This window comes from Ranitomeya variabilis, chromosome 8, assembly GCF_051348905.1.
Source record: "Ranitomeya variabilis isolate aRanVar5 chromosome 8, aRanVar5.hap1, whole genome shotgun sequence".
Classification (NCBI taxonomy): Eukaryota; Metazoa; Chordata; class Amphibia; order Anura; family Dendrobatidae; genus Ranitomeya; species Ranitomeya variabilis.
Genome location: NC_135239.1, coordinates 32,870,672 through 32,889,299, shown reverse-complemented (window position 1 = coordinate 32,889,299; position 18,628 = coordinate 32,870,672). Strand labels below are relative to the sequence as shown.

The following is an 18,628-nucleotide window of genomic DNA, read 5'->3' as shown; positions in this document are numbered from 1 at the left end:
ATCAGGGGCTCTGGGCTGAGGAGTCCAAGTGTGAACTATGTCATTGTAATGGAAGCAGCTTGTTCGCCGAGAGGGACAGTAATGAGGGTCTGCGGGGACAGTGGTGCACGGTGGGGGGTCCCGGCACATGTTTTGGGCGACAGCTCACCTCCTCCACATGTATGGGGTAAATGTGAAGGTGGGGAGAGCGCGGGGCGACGCTGACTGACTGCAGGGATCGCCTGATGGAGCAATGTCACACAAGCACACGATAGTGAAGGGGAGGATTAGTGTTGTTACTGGGAAGGGGGTCTCCAAGACGTGCTCAGCCCCTTTAACACGTCTATGATTGAAAACAATCTGCCTGCACAGCACTGTATACACCTACATAATTCCGGGGTGCTCAACACTCAGTGACAGGAAAGTGATCATCCCCTTTAAGGATAAAAATAGCTTTAGTATTAAGGGGTTAAATACCAAACAACTAGAAGAGTTTAGTGTTGAAATCAACTCTCAATTTACTGGTTACAAAATTAAAGCCCACTGTCTTTGCAGCATCTTTTTTGCTGAGACTTCTAGTTCCACACACCAGGAGGCTCCACACAGTCAGTCTCCGCCCCCGTGGTGACGTCACAGCTCCGTCACGTGACTCTGCCTCCTCCCCGTGCTGCGCGCGCAGCTTCTCTCCAGCACCTCGGACAGCGCCGCTCTGCCACGCCCCCTCCTGTGACGTAGGCGCCCATCACCGATGAAGCGCAGGAGAACGTCAGCGGTCGCCATAGCGACTGCAGAGCGGCGTCTCCTGCCTGTGACCGCGGATGACAACAAACATGGCGGAGAGCAGCGGCAGCGCGGAGACGGGTCTGTTTGTTTGTTATTGTTTCTATGCCGCGCTGATTGTGTGGGCGGGAGGCTATGGAGGGATGGATTAACCCTTTATAGGGGCTGGAGAGCAGACATTACAGACACACAGAGGTGCAGCCAGGGGTGTGATGTGACATGATTGGGCCCCAGTGCTGAGTAGGTGGTGTGGCCCCTCCACAGAGCAGGTGCTGTATCCATCCTGAGGGGGCCGGGGGGCCCTCACTCTCCCTCTGCAGCAGTGCTTACATGGGGCCCCCTTATGGGGGCCGCTTGTGGTTTTTGGCTGTGGATTGTCCTCACCTCTTCTTCCCTCCGATCATTTAGTGCTGATGCTCCTGCGATCCCCCCATCAACCATCAGGCGTGTCCCCGGTCAGACCCTCAGACTCATCTGTGTGTCAGGTAACCATAGTAACCCAGGTGACATACGCGGCCCGCTCAGGGGGCAGCACACCGCCAGAGTATTCAGGTACCGCTGCTGCTCTGCAATTACCTATTTATACATCATTTTTAACTCTTGCATATCCATTAACACTTGCATAGCCATTAGTTTTTTTTTATATGTCCCTGACTAATAATGTTAGTAGTGTCTGTGTGTAAAATTTGGGAGCTGTAGGTGTTAAATTAAAGGATTAATTCACGGGAAAAACTTGCCTGGGCTTCCCCGCAATTTTCCCGGCTAAAAACATCTGCCCCCAGCCACTCCAGAAAAGGCGCCCATTCCGGCACTTAGCTTCTCTCTTCCCACTGCCCTGTAGCGGTGGCATATGGGGTAATAAGGGGTTAATGTCACCTTGCTATTGTAAGGTGACATTAAGCCTGGTTAATAATGGAGAGGCGTCAATAAGACGCCTATTCATTATTAATCCAGTAGTATAAGGCTATGTGCACACGTCAGGATTTCTTGCAAAAATTTCCTGAACAAAACCGGACATTTTCTGCAAGAAATCCGCATGCGTTTTTTTCGTGTTTTTTGCGCGTTTTTTTCTGCGAATTTTTCCGGAGGTTCCCAATACAATATTATATAGCGGGAAATCCACAAAAAATCCGCAAAATTAATGGACATGCTGCGTTTTCTACCGCGCTGTGTTTTATACTGCGATGCGTTTTTTTCGTGGAAAAAAATTCAACATACGCACAAAAATTGCGGAATGCATTCTAAATGATGGGATGCATATGTATGCGTTTTTTATGCATTTTTATCATGTTTTTATAGTGAAAAAACACGAAAAAACCCACGAAAAAATCCGGAACGTGTGCATACAGCCTAAATGGATTAAAAAATACACACACACATTAAGATGATAACGTCTTTTAATGAAATAATTAAACACACAGGTTTACCATCTTTATTACACTCTCAATCCAACTGAAGACCCTCGTTCTCCTGTAAAAAAAATCCAAAATAAAAAAGCAGCAATATCTCATACCTGTCCGCTATACTGTCAAGTCCCATGCTGCATCCATCTCAAGGGGTTAAATAGTTTACAACCGGGAGTGGTGCTAATGCTACCGGCCAGGCTGTAAACCACGAAGGAATGAATGAAAAGCTGCCTGAACAGCCTCCTGCCTGACCGGACATGTACTCTGTAGCGTGGGAAAGTTTCTGAACATTTTCCCACGCTGTCAAGTTCAAGTATATATATTTTCACTAATATTTGAGCCCATGGATCTATTATATGTCCATTTTGCAAGCCGGCGAGAAAATCTCGCCATACGGGTGTCACACGGATGCTTACATGCGAGAAAATCGCATCCTCGCACTGCACACGGATGACATACGGATCACTGTTCTGCGAGCCGTGTCTAGTGACTGGCTGCAGCGGTCACCTGTGCCGTAGTCATGACTTTACCTCTGTCAACAAAGTTACAGGCAGCGCTGGAGCTGGAAAGGGTGAGTAAAAGCTGATTTCTATTATTTTTAATGCAGGCAAGCTAATAGGGGGAAAACAACTGTGCCTGGAAAACCCCTTTAGGCGATGTTCATATGTTGCGTTTTTGCAGCGTTTTTTAATTTTTTTTTGGCAAATTTTAAGCTGCTTTTTACAGTACCAGCAAAGTTTATGAGATTTCAGAAATCCTATGCACACACATTGTTTTTTTTTTTCCTGACTGGTTTGGAAAACTGCAGCATGCTAGCATTTTTACACCCATAGGAAACAATGAGTAAATGCAAAAACGGAGGAAAAAACTGCAGGTATCGGTTTTTGCTACAAAAACCTTAAGGAAAATGCATCATGATTTTTTGGGAAGACAAGAGACAACGAAAATGCAGCAAAAAAAAAACCGCACAAAAAACACAGCAAAACCTGTTGCTGCTGATTACAACATTGAGCCCCCATCGTTATTTTAGGCCAGATCCGACCTATGACGTATTGACGTTAAATATTGTTACGTATGGTCGCCGACCCCTATGAAATATCTTTGACTTGCGATTGCAGTTTTTATTTTTCTCGTTACATTTGTAGCCATGCAGCAAACGACTAATTGCTGGTAATAATTATTGCAGGAAGAGACATTGCAGTGTCAGAAACCTGCCGCACAATACTAATTATTACTAATGGATTATTGTTGTGATAATTAACCACTTACAGAGATGGAAAGACCAGGAAATCGTTTACGCTCCTAATCATATACTATTATTCCCTAATTATCCCCCTTCCACTAGAACCTTGCATTGTTCCGGGTGGGTATATACCACATGCAGCATTTTGTCATAGCTTGGGATAAAGTTTGTATAGAGTTGATATAATTATCGAAGATGAATTTTAGGTGAATAGTAATTGTATTAATTAATGGTAATCAGCAGGATATGGTAGGGTAGTTTACAGCACGCTGCCGTATAATGGATCCGCGCACGCTGCTATAATCCAGCACCTAAAGCAGTGAACAGACCAAGATGCCTTCAGTTTCATCATGGAATATGGAATCTAGAAGATTAAAGGGAATCTGTCAGCAGGTTTTTATTATCTCATCTGAGAGGAGCATAATGTAGGAAAAGTGACCCTGATTCCAGTGATGTATCACTTAGTTTACTGGGTCCAACAGTTGTGATACAATTTTTAGATGTAGCATGCAGCAGAGCTCAGAATGCCGCCCCCACTCACACCATAGCTCTCTGTGTACATTGTCTATTGACAGTAAGCTGCTTATCACAGGAGGGGGCGTGGTCAGACCTGGGCTCACGTGAGCTGTAGTCCAGGCATTGATAATCGCCTGGTGGTAAAACATTCGTTGTATTGAAACAACAGCACACAGCCTAATAAGTGACACATCCCTAAAATCTGTGTCTCAGCCCCTACGTCATGCTGTCCTCAGATGACATAGCATTAACCTGCTGACAGATTCCCTTTAAAGGGGTTGTCTTGATATTGATGACCTTTCTGTAGTATAGGTCATCAGTATCAGATTGGTGACAACAGCACTGCCACCCATCAGCTGTTCTCAGCTCCGGCAGCTGGATATAAATAGTGGATGGAGTGGGAAGAGTACAGTGCCATCAACAGTTTAGTGGCCGCTGCTGGGAACTGCAGATCAGCTCCACAAAGAACCAAGTTGTGTTTGTTCAGCTAATATATACAAATATACTCACACAAACAACAGAGAAATGCAATAGAGTGGAGGATGGGGTTAAACCAAAGTTTTGAGAAGAAAGAGAATTATCACACACAGTCACAGATAAACCCACCAATCATCTTTTCAAATAGCAACCACCAACAACCTCCAGTCATGCAGCATAAGCAACTCTGACAATGAGTGCTAGCCAGGGCCCAGATTATATAAGAGATGGGAGTGGGTAACAGTGAACAGCTGAGAGCCTTAATGCAGGAAAACATCCAGGAGCTCTCAACTGAGCAGACTAACCCCTACCCTGTTTAAAAAAAATCCCAAAAGCATTTGGTGTTTTACTGATCCTGCACACGTCCTGCAATGAGTCTCATCTGAAACTGATATCATATTATCTGCAGAGCTGACGTCATGACAACGCTGCAGCCAATTATTGAGGGAAGTGGCTCATGCTGTCAACTTGGTCAGAGCCACCGATTTCACTGCTTTGCAATATCACTGTCACCATGACAATACCAGTCACTGAGAGCAGAAGTGGACCGGGGAGGGTGGGAAAGCACTGTTTGATATTTTGAAACAAACTGCTGCCAGGACACATGGATTTTCTTTAATACAGGAGCTTCTCAAAAAATTAGACTATCATCAAAAAGTTAATTTATTTCAGTTCTTTAATACAAAAAGTGAATCTCCTATATTATATAGAGTCATTACACAGTGATCTATTTCACGTGTTTGATTCTGTTAATGTTGATGATTATGGCTTGCAGCCAATGAAAACCCAAAAGTCATTATCTCAGTAAATTAGAATACTTTATAACACCAGCTTGAAAAATGATTTTAAAATCCGAAATGTTGGCCTACTGAAATGTATGTTCAGTAAATGCACTCAATACTTGGTCAATTTTTAGGTCTGGTGTCTCTCATCTTCCTCTTGACAATACCCCATAGGTTCTCTGTGGGGTTAAGGTCAGGCGAGTTTGCTGCCAATCAAGCACAGTGATACTGTTGTTTGTAAACCAGGTATTGGCACTTTTGGCCGTGTGGACAGGGGCCAAGTCCTGCTAGAGAATGACATTTCCATCTCCACAAAGCTTGTTGGCAGAGGGAAGCATGAAGTGCTCTAACATTTCCTGGTAGACGGCTGCGCTGACTTTGGTCTTGATAAAACACCACTGTGACCTACACCAGCAGATGACATGGCTCCCCAAACCATCACTGATTGTGGAAACTTCACACTAGACCTCCAGCAGCTTGGATTGTGGCCTCTCCACTCTTCCTCCAGACTCTGGGACCTTGATTTACAAATGAAATGCAACATTTACTTTCATCTGAAAACAACACCTTGGACCACTGAGCAACAGTCCAGTTCTTTTCCTCCTTGGCCAGGTAAGATGCTTCTGGCATTGTCTATTGGTCATGAGTGGCTGACACAAGGAATGTGACACTTGTAGCCCATGTCCTGGACACGTCTGTGTGTGGTGGCTCTTGAAGCAATGACTCCAGCAGTAGTCCACTCCTTGGGAATCTCCCACAAATTTTTGAATGGCCTTTTCTTAACAATGCTTTCCAGGCTGCGGTTATCCCGGTTGCTTGTGCACCTTTTTCTACCACACTTTTTCCTTCCACTCAACTTTCCATTACTGTATTTTTATAAGACGTACCGGACCATAAGACACACCCCAAATTTGGGGTGAAAATGGCAGAAAATATATTTTTTTATAAGATGGGGGTCCGTCTTATTGTCCGAATTTACAGTATCTTACCTGAGGGCTGGCGGTGGCAGAGCAGGGTCACAGGAGGCATGGTGTCGGCAGAGGTGGGGTGATGCGGTACGGCGTGCACCTGAGCAGGGTCCCTTCCTGCTTAGGTGGGCGATGCCACAGCCTGGTGCCCATGGAGGGGTTGCAGTAGTGGTGTGGCGACGGCAGAGGTGCGGGGATAATGAGCGGTATGGCGTGAGCAGGGTCCCTTCCACAGGTGAGGTGACGCAGCAGCCCGGAATGCAATGTGAGCAGCTGAGTCAGGTTAATCACCGGTTTATCGGTGGCAGCGGCCATCTTCCTGAAGCCGCGCGTGCGCAGATGGAGTGCTCTGCTTCCCGGGGTTTCAGGAAAATGGCCGCGGGAGGAGATTGCGAACTCGGCTTCAGGAAAATGGCCACCGCGATCTCCATCTGCGCACACGGCCATTTTCCTGAAGCCCCGGGAAGCAGAGCACTCCATCTGCGCTCGCGCGGCCTCGGGAAGATGGACCGCCGCCACCGATAAACCGGTGATTAACCTGGCTCTGCTGCTCACATTGCATTCCGGGCCGCTGCCTCACTTCACCTGTGGAAGGGACCCTGCGCACACCATACCGCACCTCTGCCGCCGCCACCACACCACTGCGGGTAAGCCTGCATTACGACTATAAGACGCACCCCCTATTTTCCCCCCTTTTTTTGGGGAAAAAGTGCGTCTTGTAGTCCGAAAAATACGGTAATATGCTTGGATACAGCACTCTGTGATCAGCCGGCTTCTTTAGCAATGACCTTTTGTGGCTTCCCCTCCTTGTGGAGTGTGTCAGTGACTGCCTTCTGGACATCTGTCAGGTCAGCAGTCTTCCCCATGATTGTGGAGTTACTGAAACAGACTAAGGGACCTTTCTAAACGCTTAGGAAGCCTTTGCAGGTGGTTATTGTTAATTATTCTCATTTAATGAGATAATGACTTCTGGGTTTTCATTGGATGTAAGCCATAATCATCAACATTAACAGAAATAAACACGTGAAATAGATCACTCTGTGTGTAATGACTCTATATAATATATGAGATTCACTTTTAGTATTGAAGAACAGAAATAAATGAACTTTTTGATGATATTCTAATTTTGTGAGAAGCACTTGTACATGGATTGACCACTGAACATCAGAGTCCCTCGATATTTGCAACTGTCTGTTCCGGATCTGTAACATCCATACGCCTTAATTGTGCATGTCTTGATAAGACAACCCCTTTAAGGTTTAAGGTTATGAACATGGCACAAGCACTCTTTCGAGTAGCAGTGTGTTACATTCACAACCTCACGATCGCTCAGTTTTACTTTCTTCATTTTGATGGCTCCTCCATCCCTCTTTTGACCCCTGAGTGTGATTGAAGCATGGGCTTGGCGCAGCGTTGGTTTTGCACTCGGCTCCTCCACAGCTCCCCCTAGTGGTCCTCTCCCTGTATTCGTGTGTGGGGGTGGTATACTGGGAGTTAATATATGTACCTAACTTCGTATCCCGGGTACATTTTTAGACAAAGGTCCTTACAAGGTTCGGGAGCTATAATCAGCTCCGTGTAGGAGTTGTGTCAGGAAGAGCTGTGATTTTCCTCTTACACTTTGCTCATTCTTATGAAATGTTTTTCTTTTAACGAAGACATATTTTTTTTAATAAGAAACACAGGAAAAAAAAGTATGGATAAGCCGTACTTTACACTGTGTGAGCCATGAAATGTACTTTTCGTGTGATCCACCAAACCATCAGATCGCACCAAGATGGTATCGGGCTGTGTACATGTCCAAACTTGTTCCTCGGACCAAGTCGGTCGGACAAACAGAATCTCTGCATGCCTGACTTTGATCTAATATTCGGATCGCACTCGTGCATGCAAGTCAATGAGTGCTTGGAAACCATCAGACTGCACTCAGATGACATCTGAGTGCAGTCCGATTTCCACAATGGAGAAGATGGAGACATTTTTTTCTCCATCTTCTCCTCATCGGAGAAAATCAGATCACACTCTGATGATCAGAGGGTGATGTGCATAATTGACCCAATTCTCTTGGATGAGAGAATTTACGGCGGTGTGACCCTACCCCGAGATCATGGATGCACAACGTTTTTTGGTCCAAGGGCCACCTTATCCTACTGAACCAGTCCGGGGACCGCACTAAAAATGAAGAGGGTATTACCTACTGAGTGGCTTATTGAAAGTATATACCATAAATGTCTACTTACAGGACTCTCGCCTCCAAAAATCAGCTCTTCGATGGTAGGTTCACACTGAGTTTTTTGATGAGGATTTAGGATTCTGTTTCTAAGTCTACATAAAAATTACTCTTTGAATAAGTTTCCGACTGATTTTAATGAGAAAAAGCTCCTATAGGGCGCACAGTGCTATTTTGAACAATTCTCGGTAAAACTAATAGGAAGCTTATTCAAAGAGTATTTGAACACTGGACTCATTAGTCCAATAGACAATGAATATACAGTGAAGTTCACTTGCTCGATCTCTTCGCCATCTCCTTTCTTGGGATTGCTGGGGGGTCTCCAATGAGCAGTAAGTTATCCCTTATTCTATGTATATTGGAGAATATATAACCTTGGGAAAACCACTTTAAAGGGAATCTGTCAGCAATTTTTTTCTGTGTAATCTGAGAACAGCATAATATAGGGACAGAGACCCTGATTCCAGCGAGGTAGCACTTACTGGGTGCCACAGTTTTTCATAGCATCACTGTTATCTCTGCTGCAAATCTAGCAGAGCTCGGAATGCTGAGCTGTGTGTAACCCCGCCCACACACCACTGATTGGCAGCTGCTTTCTGTGTAAACTGTGTATTGAAAGAAGGCTGCCAATCAGAGGTTTGGGCGTGGTTACACAGAACAGTTGACTAGGAGGCACGAGACATCTAGTCCTGTAGTGATAATCTGCTGCTGATAAACCACTGATTGCATTGAAACAGCAAAACACAGCCTAGTAAGTGACACATCACTGTAATCAGGGTTGCTGCTCTTTGATTTCATAGCAAAAACCTGCTGACAGATTCCCTCAATTTTGAGGGGCTGAATACCTTATTTTTTATGTTTAGTTTATTTTCTATGTCTTTGACCATGTAATAAATTCTAACTTTATTTTCCGTTTTTATTATAAAGCTAATGATATACATTTAAGTTTATAGGTATCGTATATCTGAGTATATTATAGAAACACATACAGTATTCTATCATCAAGCTTACAATGTCATTTTTTATGCCACGGGGCAATGGATTGGCTCATTTACCAAGTACTGGTGGTGCGATTTATAAAGGAGCATTCCTTCCCCCCCCCAGTTGCATAGAAACAACATAATTGTGGAGTAAAATGAAGCATTCCACACAAATACCATATACAATGACTGGAAGTGCAAAATAATTGTGTCCGCACAAGCACAAAACACAATATAAAAGTGGTTTATGTGCAGCCATAAAGAGGTTGTATTTTTAGAACGATTCCTCTGTGTTCTAATTATCATTTCTTACATAAGACACTTAGAATGCCGCCGCGCTCTGCTGATTGCTCTCTTATTAGGCTGCCGATTACGGGAGATGGAGCAGGATATGCAAGGTATCCAGACAAATTACGGAATCTTTTGTAATTAATGTTTTTCTTTTCATTAAAATATATTGGATACGTCCATTTATTTATATTTTTTATTTATTTTCTTAATCTGTTCACCCATATGACAGGTGTTATGACATCTATGGGATAAAATTGTCGTGAAATTTTATCCTGATGGATCTCAGTGACTTCTAATGGATCCATCAAGTCTCTGTTTCAGCTTTGACCTTCAAAGGGCAACATACACTGGGCAGAATGTATGCTAGGACTGGTGTGAACATGACCTAAGAGTCAGAAATAAAGAATTTGGAGTATTTCCTGTTAGCTGAGCAATCTGGAAAGAGCCTAATAATGAGGTTAACAAGCACAATTTCAGATATATCTCTCTTTATGGACTGGTGCTCTTTGAAGATTACCTGTCATTTGACATAAATATGTAATTTCTTTACCCGGTGTAAATGCCGCTGTTCTCCTGAATCCGAAGTTGTTGTTTTTTCGTTCCTGCGCCTCCCCATTCCTGAGATTTGGCCGCCTCTTCCCTACTACACCATATAAAACAGGAAAGAAAACACCTTTCAGCCAAAAGCAGGAGGATTCACCAAACTTATAATTGCCATATATATGTGTATATACAGTGGCTTGCGAAAGTATTCACCCCCTTTGTTTTTTGCCTATTTTGTTACATTACAACCTGTGTTTAAATATTTTTGTAATCCGATTTGTGTGTGATGCATCCGCGCTAAATAGTCTAAGTGGGTGAGGTGAATGGGAAAAATATAGGCATAGATTAAATTTATGGAATCAAATAACTAAAAATTGGCATGTGCATATGTATTCACCCCTTTTGCGATCAAGCCTCTAAAAATTTTTTGTGCAAGCATTTACCTTCATAAGTCACCTGGTTAGTGACCGGACGTCCCCCTGTGTGCAATCTAAGTGTCACATGTCTGTCAGTATATACACTTTACCTTTTCTGAAAGACCACAGAGGCTGCAAAACCATTAACAAGAGGCATCACTAACCAAACACCATGAAGACCAAGGAGATCTCCAAACACCTCCATGAAGACCAAGGAGATCTCCAAACACCTCCATGAAGACCAAGGAGATCTCCAAACACCTCCATGAAGACCAAGGAGATCTCCAAACACCATGAAGACCAAGGAGATCTCTGAACACCACCATGAAGACCAAGGAGATCTCCAAACACCACCATGAAGACCAAGGCGATCTCCAAACACCTCCATGAAGACCAAGGAGATCTCCGAACACCTCCATGAAGTCCAAGGAGATCTCCAAACACCTCCATGAAGACCAAGGAGATCTCCAAACACCACCATGAAGACCAAGGAGATCTCCAAACACCATGAAGACCAAGGAGATCTCCGAACACCACCATGAAGTCCAAGGAGATCTCCAAACACCTCCATGAAGACCAAGGAGATCTCCAAATAAGTCAGGGACAAAGTTGTTGAGAAGTACATGTGAGGGTTGGGTTATAAAAAATATCCTAATCTCTGATGATCCCCTGAAGCACCATTAAATCCATTATCATCAAACTGAAAGAACATGGTACCACCACAAATCTGCCAAGAGAGGGCCGCCCACCAAAACTCTCCGCCCGGGCAAGGAGGGCAATAATCAGAGAGCAGCACAGAGACCAAAGGTAACCCTGAAGAAGCTGCAGAGTTCCCAAGCAGAGTATCTGTCCAAATGACAACAATAAGCCGTACACTCCTTAGAGGTGGTCTTTATGGAAAAGTGGGCAGAAAAAAGCCTCTACTTAATGCACAAAAATTTTAAGGCTCATTTTGAGTTTTCCAAAAGACATGTGGGAGACTCCCCAAATGTATGGAGGCAGGTACCGTGATCAGATTAGACCAAAATTGAACCTGTTGGCCACCAAACTAAACTCTGTCTGGCACCAAACCAACACAGCTCATCACCCCAAGAACACCATTCCCACAGTGAAACATGGTGGTGGCAGCATAGTGCTGTGGGGATGTTTTTCGGCAGCAGGGACAGGGAAAATTGTCCGAGTCAAGGGGAAGATGGCTGGTGCGAAATAGAAGGATATTCTTGAGCAAAACCTGTTTCAGTCTGTCAGTGATTTGAGACTGGGACGGGGGTTCACCTTCCAACAAGACAATGGCCCAAAGCAAGACTTAAGTCTTAAGACTTAAGGGGAAACACGTGTAAATGTTCTGGAGTGGTCTAGGCATTGCTGTTCACCAGAGGAAACCATCTAACTTGAAGGAGCTGGAGCAGTTTTGCCTTGAGGACTGGACAAAAATCTCAGTGGAAAGCTCAGAGACTTATCCAAAACGACATGCAGCTGTAATTGCTGCAAAAGGAGGCTCTACAAAGTACTGACTTTAGGGGGGGTGAATAGTTTTGCACACTAAAGTTTTCAGTTATTTAGTCCTATTTGTTGTTTGTTTTACAATAAAAAGAAAACCAAATATTCACAGCTGTAAACATGAACTGATGCAAATCCTAGAACAAAAAGGGAAATTCCAGGTTGTGAGGGAGCAAAACACGAAAAATGCTAACAGGGATAAATAGTTTTGCAAGCCACTGTATATATATATATATATATATATATATATATATATATATATATATATACATAGACTGTAAATAAAATTTCATCTTCTTTTGGAACCTCAGCACATGTCATGTAATAATATTAGGCTATTTGCTTCCTGCCGCTACAGATAATTATTGTAAAGGTTCAGAATATGCAAATGCACTTTCCAGCGTTCCGCATTTTCCAGAAAGTACATAGAAGGCTAATTTTTCCTCGTCTTTATCTGACAAGTACAATGCAGCACGCCTGATCCCAGTCCCATCCTTCAAACAGTTAAATGTATTGTCATTGTAAATGACATTTCCATTAGTCTATCTTGTACAACTGGTTGCCAGTTTTCTGCAAATTATAAATAGATTCTGTCTGCTGCTCAACTAGCTCATTTTTGTAGCACATAACAAATAACAGTATTTACAGTCAGTCATTTAGTGTTTCACAAATCCGAAGGTAAAATGTTCTGCCTCAGCGTAAAAATTGTGAATTAGCTGGCTGTAAAATGTAGTAATTGAAAAATATTTTGCAGAAAAGTAACATTCTCACTAAACATCAATTGTTCGGCGCTAGACTGCCTGCAAATTAAAATTATCCTGCCATTCACATGATTGAAATATATATAAAAAAAAGATAGGGAACCTTTTTTTTTACAAAAATAAAAAACATAGCTGAACATCTTTGAAAAAAAATAAGTTTTTCCAGAAATATTCTCATAAGGATACAGTGTTCACATCTTTGTGCTGAAAGGTATAGCCCAGCTTTCAGTCATCCGGTTTTTATCCAGAAGCTAGGCTGAACTGCGGTGACCTCAGTGAGATTCCTGCTAGCACCGTGAGAAAGTCTCATGGTGCAGAGGCGAGATAACCAGGAGAATTTCATTGCGATGAATTTGAACCGTGGTGAGCTCGCCTCTGCGCTGTTAGACTTTCTCACTGTGCTAACGGGGATCTCACTGAGGTCACCGCAGTTCAGCCTAGCTGGGAACACAGCCTCAGTGACCGCCGGTAAAATCAATGACGTCACCGCTAGTCACTGACGCTGCGCTCCTAGCAGCTCATTCCCCAGTGGTTCTCGGCTTGGACAGTCGCATCTTGGCACCATCCAGCAGTGCCATGTTTATTTATATCAGTCTTTTTTTTTATTGCATTTTATTCTACATTTTTTTTCGGCGGTATGATGATAAAAAAAAAGGCATAAAAACAATGCTTTTTTTAATGGTGTTCACTACAAGGCTTAACTAGTGGGACAATTTTTTAGGCCTGGACTCTCTGGACGCGACGATACCAAATATGTGTACTTTTATTGTTTATATTTTTTATCATACAAATATTTATTTATGGATGCAATGTCTTTTGATGTTTTTATTTTTTAAATGTTAATTTTTTTTTACTGAAACCCGGTGGCGCCTGTGTGCGCACACGATCGCCTGGACGTATCCATCTGTCCCAGGTCAATAAGGCCCAGGTCACAGGGACGTATGGATGCGCCCAAGGTGAGAAAGGGGTTAAGTGTACCCATATTTATCAAATGTTGCACCTTAATGCAAAAATTTGGTGAAAATTATTTCACCGCAACTTTTTAAGCATGGCACTGTTCTCCCTAATGTTAGATAAGAGCCGGAAGCAAATGTGTCAAATGTCACGCGTTATTGTAAAATTTTGTGCAAATTGCAACCTTTTATGCATGTTAGAAATGATTGCAATATACTATATATATACTGTTTGTTCCACTCCTTTTTAAAGACCACTATGACCTGCCTAGAATATGCAACTTTTTTTGTATCTTTAATTTAGAAATGGAATCATAAATATGTCGTACTTAACCCATTACTAGCCAAATTAGCAATTTCCTTTTTTTTTTTTTTTTTTTATTAATGACAGATTTTTAATGATTTGGGTCCCAATGAATCAGAAACATAATTTGCAAAATTTTTTCAAGTACGGATTTTTCAGAAAAGGGCATCCCAATATTCAATAAAAAATGACAATGACATGATTTCCTATTTTGTAAACATTCATTTTACAAACACAACACAAAAAATTGGACCTAATTATAAAAATTATAAAATCTTAGTTGCTAGAAGCTAAAGATTAGGCGTCCCAAAAAAGGGACATTGGTAGATAATGGGTTAATGCCGTAAGATTAACCACCTCCCCTCTCCTTGTCATTTTTATTATTTAGTACCTGTGCTCAAACTTGTATTAAATGGAGTGAAACTTAGACATTTACGACATTTACGACAACGGAATGTCACAATTTACTGAAAAATTTTGGCACAGACACAGTGTTCAATCATTATGTTCCATTGTTTCAAACCCTGAATGATCTACCCACCTGCAATCTACTGGAAAATCTCGGTGAACGGGTTTCTGATCTGCACCATTGGTCAGACAAGATGTGAGGGGAATGGGAAAAAAATTGCCGTAAGAGATATAATGGGAAAGTTGGACGATCGGAAATATGATAAAAAATTAGGTTTATTCAAATTTTTAACCATTTCCAAAAAATAGTTTTGATCGTTCCTCCTCAAGGCATTCGTGGAGATATGTATCTAAGTATTACAGATGTTGACTTTAACTTGAAATTTTTGAGGGCTTTGTCTTCTTGCAGTTTCTATCAGGCAGTGCGTAAGGGCAAGGTGCTCCTGCTAAGTGTGATGTCTACTTTCACAGTCTTTCCCCTCCATTTAAAAGTGCATGCGTCCTGCTGAGGTGCTAAAATACGGAATTGTAGTCCTTCAGAAGAACGCCCATAGCTGCTATAAGGCATTGACCCATGATAGCAAGGTCTCAGCCACCTAGGGCCATCAAAATCCATCAGTTTTATTGTTTTGTCACTGGAGCTAATGTTTTAAGCCACCTTAATCTGTTTTGGATGCAGCTGGTAACATTTTACAATGTCTTAAAGTTTCTCGCTCGAGAAATGATAAGTTTGTTTTTTTGCCAGATTTTTATGATTTATTTTTAAAGTTTACAATATCTTTAAAGATACGGTAGTTTTAAATGGCATATGCCATGAATCTATTATGCATTCCATATATTGCATTATTGGATGTAATATTGCTGCAGGACTTTTCCACATAAAGCAGCAGTAGAGTAAACCTCAACCACATTTAATGAAAACTGTCATGATTCTCAATGGCGAGAGAACATAGCCCAGCATATATGAGAACTAGCTCTTGGAAGATGGAAACTATACTGACCATGAACTAAACCTGCCGCACAACTAGAAGTGGCCGGGTAGCATGCCTACGTTTTTTTATCCCTAGATGCCCAGCGCCAGCCGGAGAACTACCTAATCCTAGCAGAGGAAAAGACAGTCCTGGCTCACCTCTAGAGAAATTTTCCCAAAAGGCAGACAGAGGCCCCCACATATATTGGCGGTGATTTTAGGTGAAATGACAAACGTAGTATGAAAATAGGTTTAGCAAAAATCGAGGTCCGCTTACTAGATAGCAAGAAGACAGAAAGGGCACTTTCATGGTCAGCAGAAAACCCTATCAAAACACCATCCAGAAATTACTTTAAGACTCTAGCATTAACTCATAACACCAGAGTGGCAATTTCCGCTCACAAGAGCTTTCCAGACACAGTAACGAAACAGCAGCTGTGAACAGGAACAAAATGCAAAAACACACAAGGACAAAAGTCCAACTTAGCTGGGAGTTGTCTAGTAGCAGGAACATGCACAGAAAGGCTTCTGATTACATTGTTGACCGGCATGAAACTGACAGAGGAGCAAGGTTATATAGCGACTCCCACATCCTGATAGGAGCAGGTGAACAGAGGGGATGATGCACACAAGTACAATTCCACAAGTGGCCACCGGGGGAGCCCAGAATCCAATTTCACAACAGTACCCCCCCCTCAAGGAGGGGGCACCGAACCCTCACCAGAACCACCAGGGCGATCAGGATGAGCCCTATGAAAGGCACGGACAAGATCGGAGGCATGAACATCAGAGGCAGTGACCCAAGAATTATCCTCCTGACCGTATCCCTTCCATTTGACCAGATACTGGAGTTTCCGTCTGGAAACATGAGAGTCCAAGATCTTTTCCACAACGTACTCCAACTCACCCTCAACCAACACCGGAGCAGGAGGCTCAACGGAAGGCACAGCCGGTACCTCATACCTGCGCAACAATGACCGATGAAAAACATTATGAATCGAAAAGGATGCAGGGAGGTCCAAACGGAAGGACACAGGGTTAAGAATCTCCAATATCTTGTACGGGCCGATGAACCGAGGCTTAAACTTAGGAGAAGAAACCCTCATAGGGACAAAACGAGAAGACAACCACACCAAGTCCCCAACACAAAGCCGAGGACCAACACGACGACGGCGGTTGGCAAAAAGCTGAGTCTTCTCCTGGGACAACTTCAAATTGTCCACCACCTGCCCCCAAATCTGATGCAACCTCTCCACCACAGCATCCACTCCAGGACAATCCGAAGATTCCACTTGACCGGAGGAAAATCGAGGATGAAACCCCGAATTACAGAAAAACGGGGACACCAAGGTGGCAGAGCTGGCCCGATTATTGAGGGCGAACTCCGCCAAAGGCAAAAAAGCAACCCAATCATCCTGATCCGCAGACACAAAACACCTCAAATATGTCTCCAAGGTCTGATTAGTCCGCTCGGTCTGGCCATTAGTCTGAGGATGGAAAGCAGACGAAAAAGACAAATCTATGCCCATCCTAGCACAGAATGCCCGCCAAAATCTAGACACGAATTGGGTCCCTCTGTCAGAAACGATATTCTCCGGAATACCATGCAAACGAACAACATTTTGAAAAAACAGAGGAACCAACTCGGAAGAAGAAGGCAACTTAGGCAAGGGAACCAGATGGACCATCTTAGAGAAACGGTCACACACCACCCAGATGACAGACATCTTATGAGAAACAGGCAGATCCGAAATAAAATCCATCGAGATGTGCGTCCAAGGCCTCTTCGGGATAGGCAAGGGTAACAACAATCCACTAGCCCGAGAACAACAAGGCTTGGCCCGAGCACAAACGTCACAAGACTGCACAAAGCCTCGCACATCTCGTGACAGGGAAGGCCACCAGAAGGACCTTGCCACCAAATCCCTGGTACCAAAGATTCCAGGATGACCTGCCAACGCAGAAGAATGAACCTCAGAGATGACTCTACTGGTCCAATCATCAGGAACAAACAGTCTACCAGGTGGGCAACGATCAGGTCTATCCGCCTGAAACTCCTGCAAGGCCCGCCGCAGGTCTGGAGAAACGGCAGACAATATCACTCCATCTTTAAGGATACCTGTGGGCTCAGAATTACCAGGGGAGTCAGGCTCAAAACTCCTAGAAAGGGCATCCGCCTTAACATTCTTAGAACCCGGTAGGTAAGACACCACAAAATTAAACCGAGAGAAAAACAACGACCAGCGCGCCTGTCTAGGATTCAGGCGCCTGGCAGACTCAAGGTAAATTAAATTTTTGTGGTCAGTCAATACCACCACCTGATGTCTGGCCCCCTCAAGCCAGTGACGCCACTCCTCAAAAGCCCACTTCATGGCCAAAAGCTCCCGATTCCCAATATCATAATTCCGCTCGGCGGGCGAAAATTTACGGGAAAAAAAAACACAAGGTCTCATCACGGAGCAGTCGGAACTTCTCTGCGACAACACCGCCCCAGCTCCGATTTCAGAAGCGTCGACCTCAACCTGAAAAGGAAGAGCAACATCAGGCTGACGCAACACTGGGGCGGAAGAAAAGCGGCGCTTGAGCTCCCGAAAGGCCTCCACAGCATCAGGGGACCAATCAGCAACATCAGCACCCTTCTTAGTCAAATCAGTCAATGGTTTTACAACATCAGAAAAACCAGCAATAAATCGACGATAAAAGTTAGCAAAGCCCAAAAATTTCTGAAGACTCTTAAGAGAAGAGGGTTGCGTCCAATCACCAATAGCCTGAACCTTGACAGGATCCATCTCGATGGAAGAGGGGGAAAAAATGTATCCCAAGAAGGAAATCTTTTGAACCCCAAAAACACACTTAGAACCCTTCACACACAAGGAATTAGACCGCAAAACCTGAAAAACCCTCCTGACCTGCTGGACATGAGAGTCCCAGTCATCCGAAAAAATCAGAATATCATCCAGATACACAATCATAAATTTGTCCAAATAATCGCGGAAAATGTCATGCATAAAGGACTGGAAGACTGAAGGGGCATTTGAAAGACCAAAAGGCATCACCAAATACTCAAAATGGCCCTCGGGCGTATTAAATGCGGTTTTCCACTCATCCCCCTGCTTGATTC

At 43.5% G+C, this 18,628-nt stretch overlaps 1 protein-coding gene across 2 annotated transcripts in view; it reads left to right on the top strand.

The window, feature by feature from the left end:
- The first annotated feature begins 648 nt into the window (after positions 1-648).
- Positions 649-18,628, top strand: part of AGBL4 (AGBL carboxypeptidase 4) — a 1,613,281-nt gene continuing 1,595,301 nt past the window's right edge. Inside the window, exons 1-2 of one of the 2 annotated variants that reach the window (XM_077277378.1) lie at positions 722-840; positions 1,168-1,244. In XM_077277378.1, the coding sequence (XP_077133493.1) occupies positions 728-840; positions 1,168-1,244 (190 nt within the window). In that variant the 5' untranslated portion in view covers positions 722-727. Of the gene's footprint in view, positions 841-1,167; positions 1,245-18,628 lie in introns of both variants that reach the window. The other variant, XM_077277379.1, reaches the window with a different exon arrangement.